This window comes from Gossypium hirsutum, chromosome D02 (assembly GCF_007990345.1).
Source record: "Gossypium hirsutum isolate 1008001.06 chromosome D02, Gossypium_hirsutum_v2.1, whole genome shotgun sequence".
NCBI lineage: Eukaryota > Viridiplantae > Streptophyta > Magnoliopsida > Malvales > Malvaceae > Gossypium > Gossypium hirsutum.
This window is the reverse complement of record NC_053438.1, coordinates 7510273-7530954: the sequence shown is the minus strand read 5'-3', so window position 1 is coordinate 7530954 and position 20682 is coordinate 7510273. Positions and strand designations below refer to the sequence as shown.

Here is a 20682-nt window from a genome sequence, read left to right as displayed (position 1 = left end):
TTTTTTTTGTTGAGCTTTCAACGCATTGGCGGTTTAGAGATTATGGATTTAGGCCTTACGGTTTATTGTTTATTGTTTATTGTTTAAAGGTTGAGGTTTAAGGTTTATAGTTTATATATGTTTTATGATTTAGGGTTTAGGATTTAGGGTTTATATATGTTCTATGATTTAAGGTTTAAGGAATATGGCTGAGTTAGGGGTTTAGGGATTATGGTGCAATGGTTGGGGTCTAAGGTTTAAGTGTTTAGGGTTAAGGGTTAGGGGTTTAAGGGTTTATAGTTAATGTTTTATGATTGAAGGTTTAGGGGATATGGTTAAGGGTTATGTATTATGGTTTGTGGTTTATCATTTAAGGTTGGGGCTTAGGGTGTAGGTGTTAGGGGTTAAGGGTCATGGTTTATGATTTATAGGTTTAAGATTTAGGGTTGAAGGGATAAGAGGGTCTAGGTTAATTTAGGGTTAAGGGTTAAGGGTTTAGTGTTAAGGGTTTAGGGTTTAGGATTTAATGTCTAAGGAATAGAGTTTACGGTTAATGGTTTTCAGGATAGGGGTTGTGGTTTAGGGTTTAGGTTATTTAGTATTTTTGAAAATTACAACTTGACTTCACCGAATTAAATTTTTAAATTGATGTTTTAGAAAAATACAAACACTATCTACGGATTAAGTCCCTACCTTAAATTTTAATAAAAATACCATCACTAAAAATCAAATTTCTCATTTAATAGAATTAAAAATAATATTGTCATATTGTTGTATGGTATTTTAATTTTTTAAAATTATTAAATATTTGGAAATTATTTACAGTAGTGGCATTTGGGCCAGAAACGCCGCAAAAATGTGTTTAAAATTATGTAAAACGGCGCCGTTTGGCCACAGGAATTTGAATTTTAGTGGCGTTTTTATGAAAAATGCCACAGAAGGTATGCAATAGTGGCATTTTTATAGAAACACTGCAAATCCATAAATGTTTGTGTGTACGAAAACGGCGTCGTTTTCTTAAATGATTTGAACTCTTTAGTGGCGTTTTTATTTAAAACGCCACAAACTATAAGCTTTAGCGGCGTTTAGTATGAAAATGCCACAAATGTGTATTACAAAATGTTCAGAACGTCGCCGTTTCGTTACAGGAATTTGAATTTTAGTGGCCTTTTTTGGAAAACGCCACAGAAGGTATGCAATCGTGGCGTTTTTTTTATAGAAACGCCGCAAATCTATAAATGTTTGTGTGTATGAAAACGGCGTCATTTTCTTAAATGATTTGAACTCTTTAGTGGCGTGTTTATTTAAAACGTCGCAAACTGTAAGCTTTAGCGGCGTTTAGTATGAAAACGCCACAAATGTGTATTACAAAATGTTCAGAACGTCGCCGTTTCGTTTGAGGAACAGTTCTGTTATTCAGAACGTCGCCGTTCTGCTTGGCGTCACATATTTTTCCCCTTTCGAACCCTAAAACCCATACCCAGCGCCTAAACTCAGCTTCATTCCCCTTCCCCTTCCAAATCTCTAATTTCCTTTCGAAATCTCCTCCACTCCCCTAATTCCAGACATTGACGGAGTCACTTAGTTTATTCGGTTCTTCATTTCTTCGGTATAGTGCGTTCAATTCTTCACAGCATTTAGAGGAAGACGAACAGTGGAATAGTTTTTGGGGTAAACACGAACCGGTTTGATTTCCCTCTTTTTTTCGTATTTAGGGTTCAATATCGTTAACATTCCATTTCGTCCATGGATTAAGGGTTGCCGAACACATAAAACACTCTCATTTTTTAGTATCGTGGAATCACATCCGACCCGATTTACTTTCTTTCCGTCTTCGTAAAGGTATGAAATTCGGCTCTCTTAATTCTAGCTTTACCAATTTATTTTGTTTAGGGTTTTAAGCAGTAACTGTCTTACATTTTGACAATAAATTGTATGCTTTCGAATGCCTAAGTAATTTTTGTATGTATATATATTTTTTAATTTGTTTGTGGTTAAAGTTAATTTCGAAATTAAAAACGATTTTGCAGCATATTCTAAACCTTGTTTTGTATTTCTAATTGTTTTTGTATGAAGGAGTCAGGACGTATGTTTTGTCTTTCTATTTAGATTTAATCAGTACTAAATTTAATAAAATTTTATATATATAATACGCTATTATAATATTTTGATTTAGATAATTTGACAGTTGATTATTCACTTAAGTTCATGTAAATTTGTAATTATTTTATGAAGTTGAACAAGTTTAGTTTTTTCTTAGTTAATTTTTTCTTTCCTTTGGTTGCAGCAATTTAGTTTTGGCAATCTAGCCTGCAAATTTGGTACCTCTCACTGGTTTGAAGCAATACATAGAAATGGTAGATAACCAGAAGGTTAGTTTATCATTTATTTTATTTGTTTTTTCGTTTTATAATTTTACATGTGATTTTGGACTGTTTTTATAATTGGTATATTTGTAGTTGGGACTGTTTTAATTTGGTATTTGGTTAATGCTGCTGCAAGTTCTTTTTTGCTGGAAGTTCTGCTTAATGTTGTTGGTTAATGTTAGGGGTTAATGTTGTTGCAAGTTCTTTTTTTGCTGCACGTTGTGGTTAATGTTGCTGCTTATTGTATTTATTTCTTGTTATTGTTCTGGTCTTCAAGATGTTTTTTGCTCCATCTTTCTACTAAGTGTTTGAATTAATTTCTTTTATGGAATATAATTACAAATATTATACAGTATTCCCATGGTTTGTAAAGATCCAAATTGAAATCAAATATAATTGCAATTGTGAACTGAATTGATTTAAAGTTTTTAGTTCATGTAAATTTGTTTCAGGTTCAGATTTGATTTGGGTTCGTTGTGATTATATATTTCAAATGATTAAATAATGCATAAGTTTACAAAACATAATTTAGGTTTTGTAATTTAAATGGTTTTGGATTTAGGATATAAAGGATTTTAATTGGTTTTTGCAGCTAATTAGATTGTACCTTCTCATCTGTTTTTGCAGCAAAAAACGCAATCAATTTGGGACACAAATATTACTCATATATTATAAGACAAAATCTTTTTAATATATAACATATATTAATATGGACATATAACCTATATTCCAATTTTATTAATAATAAATTTTATAATTTATCGAATAAATGTAAATTGGATATATAACCTATATTTCAAATTTATTAGTAAACAATTTTTAAATTATATAACTTACATAAATTATATAACTTACATAACTTATAAATATTTATATACATTTTTAATATATATTTTTAAAATCTATATTTTTTTCAAAATTTATCAATCATAGCATAACTTACATAACTCAAATTTATCAACCATATCATAACTTATATATAAACTTACATAATACATAACTTAAATAACATACAATATATAAACTTATATATAAACTTGCATAACTTATATAAATTACATAACTTACATAATACATAACCTTCCTAACTTACATTATTTACATAATACATAACTTAGTACATAACTTACATAATTTTTTCTAAATAGCTTACATAAATTAAATAACTTACATAACTTACATAAATTAAATAACTTAAATAACTTACATAACTTAAATAACTTACATAACACATAACCTTCCTAACTTACATAACTTACATAAATTAAATAACTTACATAACTTACATAAATTAAATAATTTACATGCGTGTTGACTTATAATTGATTCATTTTTCAAATTCTTATATTATAATATACCATTTGTAGCTGAAAATGGTGGGACGCGCAGAGGTCGAGGACGTACGCTACTTAGAGAGTTATACGAGTTAGATTCAGTCGAGCGTGTCAAAGTTGGACAAAACAGTTTTGGTCAACCTGTTGGATCAGAAGCTAGACTTTTAGCAGGATACATGGGCATTTTAGCACGAAATGCGAATATGTTGCCTATAAACTACGAGTCATGGCATTAAATGCCCGATAGCAACAAAAACCAAGCCCTCAATAATATTAAGGTAACAAAATGTTAATGTCATCTGTAATGCTTGGGAAATAGTTTCATTTATATTTACTTTATTAACTTGTGTTTTTTGTAGGCGAGGTTTGCTTTAGAGGTCTCGGATGCTTATGTAAAGAAGGCATTGGGAAAAAGATGGAGAGACAATAAAAGTACTTTGAAGAAAAATTACTATAAGACAAAAACAACCCTCGATGAGAAATTGCAAAATGTCCCGCTGGGTATGTTGAGCTACAAATGGGAAGATGCGGTTAGATTTTGGCATTCGAAGAAATGTGAGGTATGACATACTTCCAAACTATTGTAATTATTTTGGTTTATAGTATTTACTATTTACGTACTAAAAATTTCATAACGTAGGATCGTGAACAAGTTGGAAAAAGCAGCAGGCAGAAACAAATATTCACTCACACAGTCGGGTCGAGAAGTTTTGCATGTGTAGCTGAGGCGGAGGCATTTTTAATTTTTTAATATTGTCAAATATGTATAACTTTCCATTAAATAATATTTTTACTACTATATTGTAGGAACTGTCGTCCGGTCAAAAAGTTGGACGCCTTCAACTTTTTGAAATTACACATAGGAAGAAAGATGGATCTCCCATGACTCCTGAAGCCAGTGAAATAATGGTACGTTTACTTAATACGATTTGACTTGTTTTAGTTATTTATAGTGTTTATTTTCTAATGGTTTAATTCATTGCTTGTAATGCGACTGTTGTTATGTTGCATATGTTTTTTAATATATATTGCGTTTCTAACTATGTGATTTATTTATTAGGAAAAACTAAAGGATAAAAAGGCGGAGTACGAAGCGATTGCTTCTAGTGATAGTTCTGTTCATCCTGAAGACATTGATAACCGGATTATTACTGAAGTTTTGGGTCTTGAAAGGTATGGTCGAGTTCGATTTCAAAGATCTTTTGTTAACTCAACCCAATATTTTGGATCCAGCTCGCAGCAATACATGGCTTCGGGGAGTCAGGCTCAAGCTGAAGTTCAGAGGTTAAAAGACCAGATGGCTCAGATGCAAGCGACCACAGTTGAGGTTCAAAGGAAATATGAAGAACTCCAGCTACAACTTAAAGCAGAGGTGGCAGCGAAGGAAGCGGAGGCTGTAGCGAGAGAAGCAGAGGTTCAAAAGAAATATGAAGAACTCCAGCTACAACTTAAAGCTGATGCGGCATCGAGAGAAGCAGAGCAGAGCAGAAAGTACGACGAACTCCAGCAGCAGCGTCATAGTATGATGAAGATGTTTCAGTCGCAACCTCCGCCGTCATAGTGTATTGCATAAATATTTTTATCATTTTAACATTTAACATTTTTGCAAAAATAATATGAATTCACTTTTATTTATTGATATTAATATTATTTTATTCGTTTAATTTGAAATATTATATAAATTTATTGCTTTTGGCTGGTTTAGATCTGTTTGCTTTTGATTTGTTGCTACAGGAGGGCTGAAAAAATAAAAAATTTAATATAAAAAATCCCAAAAATAGTGGCATTTTTGTACAAAAACGCCGCTAAAGAACATAGAAAAAAACGCCGTTAAAGAACATTATCTTTAGCGGCGCTTAGGAAAAAACGCCGCTAAAGAACATGATCTTTAGCGGCGTTTTTGTTTGTAAACGCTGCAAACGTTAGCGACGTTTTCGTTAGCGGCCTTTTTTGGTGGCAATAAAAAGCGCCGCTAAAGGCCTAAAAAAACGTCGCTAAAGACCTGTTTTGGTGTAGTGTCCATAAAAACCCTTCTCTTATTCTTCATTTGTTTATTTCTTGTGTTGTTATTTTGCTGCTTTGCTTTCACTATTCTTTTGCTCAAATCCTCTTGGTTTCACATCATTTCTTTTATTGTTCTTTCAAGTTTATTCTCAAGGTAAGAGTCTTTCCTTTATTGTTTTTGCTTTGTTGTTTGCGATGTCTTCTTCTCAAACTCAATCCAGTTCGTCAGAAGTTTCTGGGTCTTTGATGACCAAAAATCGTGGGGGTGAGGTGAGTTTTTCTGGTGTGCAAATAATTAATCATGAGCTACCCAAGTGGTACCATATTTCCTTGAAAAGGTTAGTTATGCCTTGGTTGGTGGTTCAATCCACATTGTGCATATCTTCCTCGATTAATTATTTGCACACCATTCAGGTACGTACTCTCTTCACCATCCGAGGCGCTTCCACTCTGTGAACCCCCGGGGCAAATAATGTACGTTACTAATTGAAATACTTCAATACTAGTAGTTGGGATGTGAAAGTTTCATATTTGAGAAAAAAAATACAAGGGGTAATAAATAATTATGTATAAGTCCATAGGAGGGGTCCACTTACATAATGTAAAAACTAATTAAATTTATTAGTAAAATTGTATTTGTCATGTATATAAATTTTTTAACTGGTCAAATATCTCTATTATATCTATCTAAACATGAAAGTTTCATATTTGAGAAAAAAAAATTACTTGATGTAATAAATAATTATGTATAAGTCCATAGGAGGGCTCCACTTACATAATGTAAAAACTAATTGAATTTATCAATATAATTGTATTTGTCATGCATATAAATTTTAGAACTGATCAAATATCTCTATCATATTGAATACCCTATATATTAATATTTATTCAACAATGAATTTTTTTTTACATAAAACAAATAGTTATAAGTTTTAACTTTACATTAAATTTGACATGCATAATCTACATAAATAGACCATGAAATATAGCAGTTGGATCGTTAAAATATTAAGTATATAAATAGTTATTGTTAGAGTTGTGTGATCCAAATTCTAAGAGATTGCTTGCAAGTTAAGTTAAACAAAATATATTTTCTTTCTAGAAGATATAATATTTATTAATATAATATATTTAGCATTTCTTAACATAATTTATTTGACCTAAAAATTTAGCCTATAAATAGGCTCTTTTACAACTTTAGAAAATACACTCCTTAGAGATTAGAACTCATAACACTTTTGAAGAATTTTGTGTTTATGTTTTGAGGGTTTTTTTTTTTGGATTGTGGGGTTTAGTTTTTATCTTCATCTTTGTATTTTTCGTTCTTTTTCTATTATAGTAAATTTATCTTTGCTCGTAGTTTTCTATCCTCCTTGGAGGGATTTTTTCACGTTAAATTTGTGTGTTCAATTTTTCAATTTCTTCCACTATTTTTACTTATTCGTTGCTTAATCGGGTCGATCCTCAACAAGTGATATCAAAGCTAGTTCAATTTTCGCATATCATCCCATTCAGAGATGGAAACAACAAGGTTTGACATTGAGAAATTCGATGGTGTCACAAATTTCAATTTGTGGTAAGTTTAGATGATGGCAATTCCTGTTCAGACTGGCCTGAAAAAGGTCATTACCGGGAAAAAGCTCGAGAATCTAGATCAGTCAGAATGAGAAGAGCTTGATGAAGAGGCCCTATCTGCGATCCAGTTATGCCTCGCTAATAGAGTATTGCAAGAGGTATTGATGAAGAATACCTCATTCGCCTTGTGGAAAAGGTTAGAAACTTTTTATGCGACTAAGCCTTTAGCATACTTTAATGTCTATAAGCTGGGAGAGATTTGACTTTTAACATCTTAATTTTTCACAACAAAATAGAAAAATAAAAATATATATAATTCTATTTATTCATCTTGATAGTCTTGTAGAATGGTATGAAAACTATACATGATATAAAAAAGTAGACAAAGTGAGTTTAGGATGACAGAACTCCATGAATTTTGAATTAATTCGATTTAAATAACGAGTTTTTTTTTAAATGGTGGAGATGGAAAAGGGTACAAGGATGAAGTCAAAAAAAATTTAAGTTATAAATTTTAAATGTAATTTTATCATTACATTAACTAATATTTTTATAATTTTTAAAGAATTAATTTATAATTTTATATATTTTAAAGATAAAAAATATAATTTTTTTAATTTTTGAGAATCAGGACCCACCACCCTTGGTAGGATGGGATAGAATAGTGTTTTTCTAAAAAAGGTAGATACTGATATTTTTGAATTATTATTTTTAGGGTAAACTATTAAAATAGTTACTTTTGTTTGCCTTAGGTTACATTTTAGTCACTTATGTTTGAAATGTTACGTTTTAGTCACTTACATTATAATGTTGTAACATTTTAGTCACTTAGCCATTAATTGCCTTTAACGGTGTAGCGGTAAACTGACGTGGCACGCTAAATCATCATTTGAAACGAAAATTTTAGGTTAAATTCTATAATTTGTCCCTATATTTTTTTTCATTTTAAGCAATTTAATTTTTTTTCTTTTATGTTCTTTTAACTATTTTTTCTTTATTTTTCATTCTTTTCTGCTTCTCCCTCTGTTTTCCTCCTTTCTTCATTTCTTTTAATGTAGTTTTCTATATTTTCTATTTGTTAAAACTAGTTCACAAGCTCGCCTTGCTCAAAAAAGAATTTAAATTGTTCAAAAAAAAGTATAGCAATTAGTTTTAACAAATGGAAAACATAGAAAGTTTATGTTAAAATAAATGGAGAAGGGAGGAAAACAGAGAGAGAAGAAAAAGAGAATAGAAAAAAAAGGAAAGTTAAAAGAACATAAAAGAAAAAAATTAAATTGCTTAAAACAAAAAATATGATGATCGATTGTATAAATTAACCTAAAATTTTTGTTTGAAATGATGATTTAACGTGCCACATCAGCTTACCGTTACACCGTTAATGGTAATTAATGGCTCAGTGACTAAAATGTTACAACGTGATAACATAAGTGACTAAAACGTAACATTTCAAATATAAAGGACTAAAATGTAACATGAGGTAAATAAAAGTGACTATTTTGATAGTTTACCCTTATTTTTAATATTGACCATTATATTAAGCAATGGAATTTTGATATTGTTGAGGTTAATTACATCATTTGCAAATGATAAAAAATAAGGAAATTTTTTTTAATACAATATAAACCAGAGGCAAAGGTAGAACAATTTTTTAAAGGCAAATGAAATTTTAATTTTTTATAGTCTATATCTTTATAATTTTTAAAGGATTAAATCAAATTTTTATAATTTTAGGGAGGGCCAAAGTGAAATTTTACCTTTACTAATTTAAAATTTAAAAAAATTTAAGAGCATAAATAGTAATTTTACATTTTAGGCCCTGCCAACCCCTTAGATTTGCCTCTGATATAAACACCGCATAATTATTTATTTTATGCATATATTGATGTATTCGAGTTTAATAATGTATTATATAAATTGATACATTTTTGCTTATTAATAATAAGTAGTTTTATGCACATATTAATTCATTAGAATATTTGTGTCAATATTTAAGTTTTAATTATTTTATTATATTATATTCTTTTTGTGTCTTTTTTACTTTTCATGTTCTGCTTATAAAAATAATTCAATTTAAATAAAAATTTATGTGACATGACGTGTTGATGGGATTCTAGTCTAGCATTATGTTTAACCAAAATATATACAGTGCTCAACTCTACTTTTTCTCATGATCCAACCAACACGTGACATTTTAAAAATAAAAAATAAAAATATTCATCTCTTTTATTTTTCATGCAAAAAATTTGGGCCACGGAAAATTTAAAAATTTGTTAAAAAATTTATCCAAACCAAAATTTCAACAATAAACCCAGATTTCGGCAACTTTGGTTCCATTTTGATTCCTTTTTTTATATTGAAAACTCCTACGATGAAACAAATTTCATATATATCATGAAACTCAGATACTAGGAAGAAGCTAAGTAGAAAGAAAATAGGAAGAGTATTGCAAAGAAAATTTATCTAACAATTAAAAAAGTGCATTAAAAGAGGATGAAGAATCACAAGGAGTGTAAAAAAATTGTAAAGTTTTAATTTAAAAGTTTTACGATTGATTAAGAGATCTTTTTTAACAATTGAAGTAATTTAGATAACGGAGTATAATTTAGATACCACTTATAATAATTTTTATTTAAGTACTAACTTAAAAAAAAGTATAATTTAAATAGGGAAAAATGCCATGGAGATCATTGTATTAGGAGTCAAATTGTATTTTACTTCTCTACTAAAAATGGGCAAATTAATCCATGCACATTAGATCAAAGAGCTAATTAATTATTTTGTTAAAAATTTCATCAATTTTTACTTTTAAGATTGGTCCTTGTTCCTTGTACATCAGCATAAGGTGTAAGTAGCACGCCACATGTAACTGTTTGGTTATTTCGTCAGTTTTTAATAGTAGAAATGAGCTAAATTTTTTTACAGCAAATGACTAATTTGTTCTTTTACCTGTACACAAAGACTAATTTACTTTTTTTTTAATAAAAGAGACCAAATGCAATCTATCTCATAATATATAAATTTCCATGATACTTTTACCTTTAAATAATTTACAAGCACTTCATAAATCTTTATAAGCTTTTTTCACGATTTGATCTATAAATTATGTTTTATTTTCCGTACTTAAAATTTTCTCTGTACCATAATTTGCTTTCCAAATTTTTAATAGCGTTAAATAAAACAAATAAAATCATACCATTTCGTTTTAATTTTTCCATGTCATTTGCGTGAAAAGAAAAAAAACATTTTTTTTATAATTAAATGAAAACCATATTATTTAATTCATTTTTCTTAAATAATGAATTTTCATTAGATTTCATATGGTTCTGCTTCCTTCTGCTTCCAACTTTCCCAGCAATTTTCTCAGGAACCAAACAAGAAAAACCAAAAGAAAACAAAGTAAAATAGTCTCACATCTCCTTTGCCTGACGCCGATCCAGAACACCCATTATGCTTTTCTTTTACAGTTTAAAATTCACAAATTTCAAAACCCAAAAATAAAAAGAAAGATTTTCTTTTTCAAAGCAAATTCTTCTTCACTGAAATTTGTTTGAAGTCAAAGCTTGTTAAATACAAGAGACGGATATGAAATGTATTTCGTTGATAAAGTTTGTAGTTTAAACTTTAAACCCAAGATCGATTTGAAATTTCAGAACTGGGTTAAAAACCCTAATTTTTGGAGAAGAGATGAAGCAGTGTGAAAGAAGAGGGCAACTTTAACAAAAAAGAATTTATAATAATACATTTTTATTTAATTATAACTATTTACACACTAATTTAGTGACATGAAAAATTAAGACACGTGGCATAATTTTATTGGACAAAGGTTTTTCTAATTGCGCTAAAATCTTTGAACTAAAAAGATAATTTAAGTATCAAATTAAGAAAATAAATATAGTTTAAGGACCAAATTGTAAATAAAATCTCTTTTTTATAAGATTGGCATTCGAGACACGAGTAGAAGCAATAATGATTAAACCACATTTCATGGCATTAATCCATGTTTTCACTCTTATACAAAAATCAAGATTGTTGATTTGTTTCCATTTTACAATTAAGATAGAATTATAAAATTACTGAAGGTTAAAATATAAATTTTACCATTTAACTAATTTACAACCTGTCATTTTTAGAGGATTAAATGCAAAATTTACCAAAACAATGAAGCCAAGGTCCTTGGCTGTCATATTGGTGTCCCGCTGGTAAAAAAGGATGACTTAATTTTTCTATATAAGTGGTGAAGTTAGAAATTTGATAGGAGAAAATTTTGTATTTAAAATTCTTTATAATTTATAAAATTTTAAATTAATAATAATAAAATTATATTTTAATATCGATAAAAATTTAATTTAACTTTTAAAAATATTAAATATACAAACAAATTTATATATTTATTATTATAAAACTATGCAATTTAATTCAGACCCTCGCCTTTGTAATTTATTTTTAAATTTATTCCTATGGAATGCAATAGAACTAGAAAAATAATATCTTAATATTGACAGGATGAACTTGATGATCCTGTTTTTAGGTGAAGTCCATTGGGAAAGCAGTGAAACAACAACATCGAAATTCTTGTAATAATTAAAAGGAAAACATGTTTCTTTTTTACTGTAATAACCTTGTTATTGTTGTGTTTTACGCTTTGATTTTGTCATAACCAGTGGATAATTTTCTGTCTGGATGAGAATATTCTTGGCTCCTTGTTTCCACCAATTTTAACCTTTCTTTGATTTTGTTTCTACCAATTTCGGGTACACATTTTTATTTTTATTTTTGATAATAATTATTTTATTAATTTCAAAGGACAAGATAAGATAATGATAAAGATCAGTGAGAAGACAAGATCGCTTTTCGACATTTCCTTCCTCTTCTGTATATTTATGGGTATGGAAAATGACTTCATAATTTATACATTTTTAAGGTCTAATTATGTTTTCGGTCTCTGTAGTTTTCAAGTCATTTTACTTTTAATTCTGAAGTTAATTTGAACGGACAGGAAAAATACTTTTTTTTTTTAAAATTAAATCAATCGTTAAATTAGAGAGTGAAAAACCTTCTTGCTACTTAAAAATATCATTAAAGAGCCGAGCATGAGTATTGTTGTCAACGCAAGAGGACTTGAGTTTGAGTGCGCTAAAATGCATCATCCTCTTATTTTTGGATTGGGAAGAGATTATGGGTAGATAATTTTAGGTATTGTGTAAAAAAAAAAGACGGATTGTGTTAAAACGAATATATATGATCAGAAACTTACAAACCCAAATTCAATATTTTTATTTACTTATTTTGACTCTCGATGTGTGTATTGAATATATGAGGTCTTTAATGGAATTCTTTTGATGACGTTGTCAATTAGATTTCAATTATAAAATCAAAACTATAGAGAGATTGAATCTCTAGAATTAAGAATAGGAGGATTAAATGTTAAATATGTGAAGTGTAAGGGATTGGAGCGGAATTAGACTTATTATTAAGGTCAAATTCTGCCATTAGACCCTATACTTTGTATGGATTTAGTACATATACTTTAATTTAGTCATTTTTAGTCCCTGTACTTTTAAAATTTAAAAATTTTAGTCCTAACCAAATGATAACTATTAAATTTATCAAGTTTTGTTATTTTTAAAATTTGATCTGTCAAACATATTATTGCATGTGTGATGTTACGTTTATTTTGTTGTTTTCACATATTACTCACAAAAATTAATTTTACACTTACTAAATCTATAATTTTACACATAATACAAGACTAATGACATAATTTTACACAATTGATTTAACTGCTACATGAGGTGAAGACTAAAATTTTAAAATTCGAAAAATAAAAGACTAAAATTGATCAAATTAAAGGACAGATACTAAATCTATAATTTACACAAAGTATAGGGTTTAATAGCAGGATTTGACTTATTATTAATATCTTTTTTGGTTGTATGGACGTCTGGGACTTTTCCTTCAGGATTTATTTAATTATTATTTTTATTTTGAGAAACTACGGCAGATTTAAACCGTCTTCATCTTTTCTCCGTTAAAATTCAAACTTTCATAAAATCGGGTCGCTTTATTTGGTACTTTCTTTGCTTTCAGAGGAAGCTGAGAAAAGAAAAAAGAAAGATTATCTTGTTTATTTCTCCATAGTAAACTATGGCGAATCGAACGGGTGATTTGGTAGAGGCAGTGCAGGAGGCTCACAAAATCGATGTTAAGGCCTTGTTTGGCTATGCCTCAGCTAATGTTCCTGGATTTCCTCTCTCTCCCTCAAAATTCAACCTCTCTCAGGTTTTTCTTTACATCATAGATATAAATTATTGTTTTATTCTTTTAGTATTTGTTTGTTTTTGCTGTTTTGAGATTTGATTACATGAAATGTAGTTCGGACATGGACAATCGAATCCGACGTATTTGATGGAAGTGGAAACGGGAAGTGGAACTGTAAAACGCTACGTTTTAAGGAAGAAACCTCCTGGGAAGCTGCTTCAATCTGCTCATGCTGTTGAGAGAGAATTTCAGGTGAATTTTAATTTCTTTTAAAAATTACACTTTTTCTTTTTTGTTTGAGTTTTACTTTATTGAGTGTAAAGCTTCGATCTTGGATTTGGTAGCTACTAACCAAAAGTAAATGATAAATCTTTTCAAGGTATATAATTTATAATATTTTATTATGATTTTTACATTTTATATAGAGAGAAAAAATCAAGTGTTTATGGGAAAAAAGTTGCAGCTCTGTGGACAGCTAGTCAAATTTGCAGCAGAGAATTAGTTGGATATACCTTTTATATTGTATGTAATATAAGGAAAAAAAATTTACATTTTTGTGTTTGTGTATGTTTTAAGGTTCTTAAGGCCCTGGGGGATAATACAAATGTGCCAGTTCCGAAGGTCTTCTGTTTGTGTAACGATCCAACTGTAATTGGAACTGCATTTTACATCATGGAGTACTTGGAAGGTCGGATATTTGTAGACCCAAGTCTACCGGTAAGACTATGATATTTCAGTGTTCTAAATTTCTGGTTGAAGTTTGGAATGGTTATTTTCCTTTCAATGACATGATTTGGTTATTACTTGGACTTGTGAGGTTGTGAATTGAGTTCTATTACTAATTCTGTTTAAAAAGGGTGTACCACCCGAGAGGAGGCAGGCAATATATCAAGCAACTGCTAAAGTGCTAGCGTCGTTACATTCTGCTAATATTGATGCCATTGGTTTGGGAAGCTATGGGCGGCGAGACAACTATTGTAAAAGACAGGTCATTGAACTCTTCTTTTCGTAATATAAGCTCTCACTGATTGAACGAAGAGCATTTATATGGAAATTTATTGTACAAGCTCGGTCCTTAATTAGATTAACTAATCATGTTGGTTTTTGAAGTCTTTGGACCTTTTAAGAAAATTGAACTTATGGGGTCTTACAAGTAGTTTTTCCTAATTCTAGATAGAGAGATGGTTTAAGCAATACCTTGCTTCAACTAGCGAGGGAAAACCTGAGAGATATCCCAAGATGTTTGAGCTGGTTGATTGGTTGCGGAAGAATATTCCTCCAGAAGATGCATCAGGTGCAACAGGAGGCCTAGTTCATGGAGATTTCCGTGTTGATAATGTTGTTTTTCATCCAACTGAGGTAGGGTTCTTCATAATCTTTAATTGCTGAAGTGTATGATTCTATCTTGATTGAAGCAATATACTCTTTGATGTAATGTAGATCTGATTATGGTCCAATTGCACTCCAATAATATGCTATGCAATTTTGGTAGTATTTCAGGCGATTCCTAATGTTTGAATTCTCCAACTAATATACCTTATAAGATACTCCTGACGTGCAGGATCGTGTCATTGGTATTCTTGATTGGGAACTGTCTACTATTGGAAACCAAATGTGTGATGTTGCATACAGCTGCATGGTACTTGGCCAATTTTCCAACTTTTCCATTTTGCATAAAGAAAACAATTACCTATATCTTTCTGGTACTTCTATATTCTATATGTCATTTTCTTTCCTCATTTTTCAGTGATCACCAAGTCTCCTTTGTAATATAGGACAAAGGGGCACCGAGTCATATTAGACCTTCTTAGCTTTTGATTACCTAAGCTTACCATAACTCTATTGGCAGCCTTACATTACACAAGCAGGGCTTGGTTCAGATGAACTGGTTAAAGGTTTTGAGATCATTGGGATTCCTGAAGGGATACCTACACAGGCTGAATTTCTGGCAGAATACTGCCTTGAATCTGTAAGTAACCATATAAGTAACCATACAAACATGGCCCTGATTAATATGTACAGCTGTAACACTTTTCTCATTTCATGGGGGAATTATTGTTAAGTGTCTCTCATACCCCACCCCATTTCCCTCTATTACCATTTTCCCCATCTCTTCGGCCATGAATTTGCTTAGCTTTCAGTTCCCCATAAATGTGAAGCAACTGTAAGGTAACTGTTCTGTTAACTCACTGACACATTGCTTTTGATGAAAAATGTTGCTATGTAGGGGAAAGCATGGCCTGTCTCTGAATGGAAGTTCTATGTTGCATTTTCCCTGTTCCGTGGAGCATCTATCTACACAGGAGTGTATAATAGATGGCTAATGGTATTCCATGACATTTAATGGTTTGGTTTTCATCATAATTCATTATGTTAAAAGCTTTAATTTTGAAATTGCAATATTGATATAATGTTTAACTCATCTTAATAATGCAGGGTAATGCATCAGGAGGTAAACGTGCAGAACATGCAGGACGTCATGCTAAGAGTCTCGTAGATTCTGCTTTGGATTTTATCTCAAAGAAGACGGTGCTTCCAGAGCAACCCCCCTCTGGTAGCTAAGTCATTCAACCTTCTTTTTTTCTTTTTCTTTCTTTCTGGACCTTTAGGAGTTTGAAATTCATTGTGAGAAAGTTTCAAAGTATTTTTTACATACTTCTAGTGATGAATGTCATAAGGTTATCTACTTGTAGCTGCAGCGTGGAGATTATATAAGAAACATCATTAGGATCTTGGTTGTTTTATGTTTTAACATCTTTATGTGCAAATAAATTTGGCTTTGAAGTATTTGGTCCAAAGCAATTGTTTAAAGTGTTTTGTTCTTTTTACTATTATATCCAGTTTCACGAGGTAGTAGGCAATACGGGACTGAGAACAAAGCTCAAGGCCTTCCAGAAAGAAGCGGGAGGTTTGTTCCTAGTAAAAAGATTCAGGAATTGAGAAACAAATTGATTCAGTTCATGGAAGTTCACATTTATCCCTTGGAAAATGAATTCAACAAACTTGCAAGGTCTGATTTACGTTGGACAGTGCATCCAGAGGAGGAGAGGTTAAAAGAGCTTGCAAAGAAAGAAGGATTGTGGAACTTATGGATTCCTGTATGTATTGCGAGTTCTGCTTCAAACTATTTTTACACCAATTACTATTTTTACTCATTTTTGCTGTTAAAATGTTACTGTATATTTGGAAATATGACATTTTTGAGAAACTGTTTTTTGTACAGTTTGATAGTGCTGCTAGGGCAAAAGAACTTATTTTTAATGGGAGTGCTCACTGCACGCATGATCGTTTACTTGGTGCGGGCCTCTCAAACCTTGAATATGGATACCTTTGTGAGATTATGGGTCGCTCCCTTTGGGCTCCGCAGATCTTTAATTGTGGTGCACCAGACACTGGGAATATGGAGGTAAGGATTACTTCTAGTATAAACTAAGGTAGTTCTCAACTTGCTTCAACTAATGCGTATATTTACAAGATTATACATTATTATTTAGTTTTTAACCTACTCTGATAAGACAGTATAATTTCCATTTTCCATTCTCTCATTTTCAATTATCCAAGTAATGGATGGAAATAAAATTATTGTTTTTATTTCTACTTATCCATTTTTTGCCAAGCATATTGAAAGAAAGGGAAAAAGGCATATGTTCCTCTTCTTTTTTCTTCCTCTCCAATTTCTATCCTTCCTACCCAGCAAAATCAGTGTGTGTTGCTTTACCATTACATTTTTTTTTTCCATTTGTATGTATTGTTGCGATATGGGACTAAAGAACAGCTAAACGAATGGCTTGTTCCACTGCTTGAGGGGAAAATACGCTCTGCATTTGCAATGACAGAACCACAAGTTGCTTCCTCAGATGCAACCAATATCGAGTGTTCTATCAAAAGGTATGTTCCTCGAATCATATTTTAGTAAATTTTAAGCAAATTCTAGTCTTCATATGAACTATATATTCACTGGTAAAAGAATGAAGATTTAAACTCCAGTCATTTCACTTCAACCCCCTGGAGAAACATGATGAAAGTCACTATGTAACATTTTATGGCGTTACGTTCTTATCTGAATTACAACTCTCATCATAGTTTATCTCATTGTCTATGCACTCTTTTATAGACAAGGAGACTCGTATATCATCAATGGGACCAAGTGGTGGACGAGTGGAGCTATGGATCCAAGATGCAGAATTCTTATACTCATGGTCAGTCTTCTAGAATGGCATCGAGTGACTAAATTATGTGTATTGAATAAATTTATCTGATAAATAAGAGTTAAAATTTACATCAATATTTTTGTCTCCGTCCTTAATTTTAATGTTAAATTTAATTAACATTAAAAATAATGAATTTTATAGGAATTCATTGGTTAATAAACGCTTAATTCACATGTGATACACGTGACTGCAAGTACTAATTTGATAAAAGAAGGTGATCTAATTTCTGAGCGATATCCAGGGAAAAACTGACTTCACTGCTCCCAAGCACAAGCAGCAATCCATGATCTTAGTGGACATTAAGACTCCAGGGATATGCGTAAAGAGACCACTAACAGTATTTGGCTTTGATGATGCTCCTCATGGACACGCTGAAGTTTCTTTTGAGAATGTTCGTGTGCCAGCAAAGAATATTCTATTGGGAGAAGGACGCGGCTTTGAGATTGCCCAGGTAAAGTTGCCATTTATATTGAAAGGATGACAGTTTGCCATATGTATTCTGTTTTGAGTTTCACCCACTTCCCACACTATTCCATCTCGATGTACTGTGGTTCTCAAAAGTTGGTTGGTTTGCATCTACCTGAATAGAGGAACTCAAACTTCATATTGCTTGGCCTGCTTTAAATTTGATATTCGAGTTCAAAAAATTATCTAGTAATGGCAATAACCACCCATCTTCAAGAATGTAGGTGTCGAGTGATTGACTTTAGTGTATGTTATAATTCTTATATCTGCGCTGTTTATATTCTTCAAGGGAAGACTTGGCCCCGGAAGACTGCACCACTGCATGAGACTGATTGGCACTGCTGAGCGTGGCATGCAGTTAATGGCTGAAAGGGCTCTTAATCGGAAAACATTTGGAAAATATATTGCCCAACATGGTTCATTTCTTTCGGATTTTGCAAAGGTAATTCAATAAACGTTGAATAGACAGATATTTGTGTTAGTTAGAGAAGGAGATGTTCCTTTTAGTGATTAAATTGAGGTTGGTCTTCTTGCAGTGTCGAATAGAACTAGAGCAGACTAGGTTATTGGTTCTTGAAGCGGCTGACCAGCTCGATCGACTTGGAAACAAGAAAGCCCGTGGAACCATTGCAATGGCGAAGGTAGCCGATATTTTTAGTTGTTCATATTAAATGTCAATCCAGGTTCAAAATGAACTTTGTTATAGTAGAAACTTTTGAATGTTGGATGGAGCAGGTAGCAGCTCCGAACATGGCCCTGAAGGTACTGGACAGGGCAATACAAGTACATGGTGGAGCCGGGGTATCATCCGACACTGTTTTGGCACACCTGTGGGCATCAGCAAGAACATTGAGAATCGCTGATGGACCTGATGAAGTGCACTTGGGTACCATTGCTCAGTTAGAACTACGAAGAGCAAAGCTTTGAAGGATCTTGAAACTATGATCATCACTCAAAAATACTTTTTTTTTCTTCTTGCAGTCTCGAAGATAAAAAATAAGGAAAAGGAATCCAAAAAATTGGGCATTTTCTTAGTAATATTATGGAATTATTATGAAAGATAATAATAATCATTTATGTAGTTATTTGTTTATGTCTTTTCTGAATTCTGCTCTATTTTTCTATAGACCATCATAGCTTTATTTATTTGTAAATATCACAACATTCCATTACAATCTGGCTGGCATAAATAAAATTAAATTCAATTATAAAAATAATTAACATTTGTGTTTACTCCAATCTGATACGATCTTTACATATTGTTATAATATATATTTTTAATTTTCCAACTCGAATTACTATTATCAATTAAAATTTTATATGATTATAAAAATATATATAATTTTGTAGTATAAGCTTCGAGTAAAAGGAAATAAAAGTTGGGCTCATGGAACAATCCAATGCATATTTGAATGGTTTAATATATTATTGTATCTTTCAATCTTAATGTGATACCCTAGCTTTTTAACCTAATTTGGTATCCTAAATCAACATCATGTGTTCAAATAGATATTTTACGTGTGTACTTTAAGTGAAAAAGTTATAGGTTATTAATTGGGATAAAAGAAAAATTTAGGTATCAAATTTAACATTGAAATCAAATATAGGTATTTGTATGGGATAAAAGAAAATTCAAATATTAATTTAAAAACATTCAAGTACCAATTTGAATATTAAAACCAAACTCAGATTCCAAATTGGAGTAAATAACTTAGATACGAAATTAAACATTGGAACAAAATATAAGCACTAAAAAATATATTAACTCTGTATAAATCTGCGCTCTACTATTTCATTTTATATTGTTATGCCTTTACCCTATTTCAGACACATTGCAACACGGGAAGCAATTTAGAGGGAATCCACGAATGTCCCTTTGTCTTGTACCATCAGTAGTGATCGGTCACCTGCATGCCTCATACCACCCAAAGTTCGGTCAAGCGCTTTCGATCACTTGCTATTGGCCACTCACTACAGATTGTCCATGGGGATCATTGAGACATAACAACCTTGTACTGTCTCAGCAAAATGAATGTTAGAGTAGGACCACACATACTATGCTTGAAGACAACTGACATGTAACCAACCTGTCACTTAGTCGACCATAGGAGCATGCCATGATCTGTATTGTTGGTGACATAGCACTATCAGACAAGAGGACCTTCCACTATATATATACATCAACACACGATGTATGAAGGATCTCTTCTCTCCTCCTCACTTCAGCCTTTCACCTGCTTAGCCCTCTCTAGCCTTCTCCTCCCTCAATTTTCCCGGCTCTTTGTTTGTCACAGGTGAATCGTTCTTATAGTCATCACCATCATCTCCTCCTTATTGAACACTAGTATCAACGTACATACTGCTGAATATTTTCTTAAAGTTATACAAATCAAACAACTATGTCTTTCTTATTTAAATATTTTGTTGTTCATGTAACACCCCTAATCGAATTCGTCGCCAGAACATGGTTACAGAGCATTACCAAAG

At 31.3% G+C, this 20682-nt stretch overlaps 1 protein-coding gene across 2 annotated transcripts; it reads left to right on the top strand.

Moving 5' to 3' along the window:
- Positions 1 to 13204: 13204 nt before the first annotated feature.
- Positions 13205 to 19288, top strand: LOC107908524 (probable acyl-CoA dehydrogenase IBR3). 2 transcript variants are annotated; one of them, XM_016835707.2, is made up of 17 exons: positions 13205 to 13540; positions 13634 to 13771; positions 14096 to 14236; positions 14376 to 14507; positions 14693 to 14878; positions 15081 to 15158; positions 15369 to 15488; positions 15747 to 15845; positions 15956 to 16073; positions 16361 to 16617; positions 16743 to 16925; positions 17295 to 17407; positions 17634 to 17718; positions 17972 to 18181; positions 18485 to 18637; positions 18732 to 18836; positions 18931 to 19288. In XM_016835707.2, exons 1-17 carry the CDS (start codon positions 13406 to 13408, stop codon positions 19120 to 19122), a joined length of 2445 nt encoding a protein of 814 aa, XP_016691196.2. In that variant the 5' UTR covers positions 13205 to 13405; the 3' UTR covers positions 19123 to 19288. The 2 variants fall into 2 exon arrangements, with proteins under 2 accessions (XP_016691196.2, XP_016691195.2); XM_016835706.2 differs by having other exon boundaries at positions 17265 to 17407.
- Positions 19289 to 20682: the final 1394 nt, after the last annotated feature.

Coding starts and splice junctions, on each gene's coding strand:
- LOC107908524 (XM_016835706.2), top strand. CDS start 13,406: ATGGCGAATCGAACGGGTGATTTGGTAGAGGCAGTGCAGGAGGCTCAC. Junction 16,926..17,264: donor CAGACACTGGGAATATGGAG/GTAAGGATTACT, acceptor TTCCATTTGTAT/GTATTGTTGCGATATGGGAC. Junction 17,408..17,633: donor ATCGAGTGTTCTATCAAAAG/GTATGTTCCTCG, acceptor ACTCTTTTATAG/ACAAGGAGACTCGTATATCA.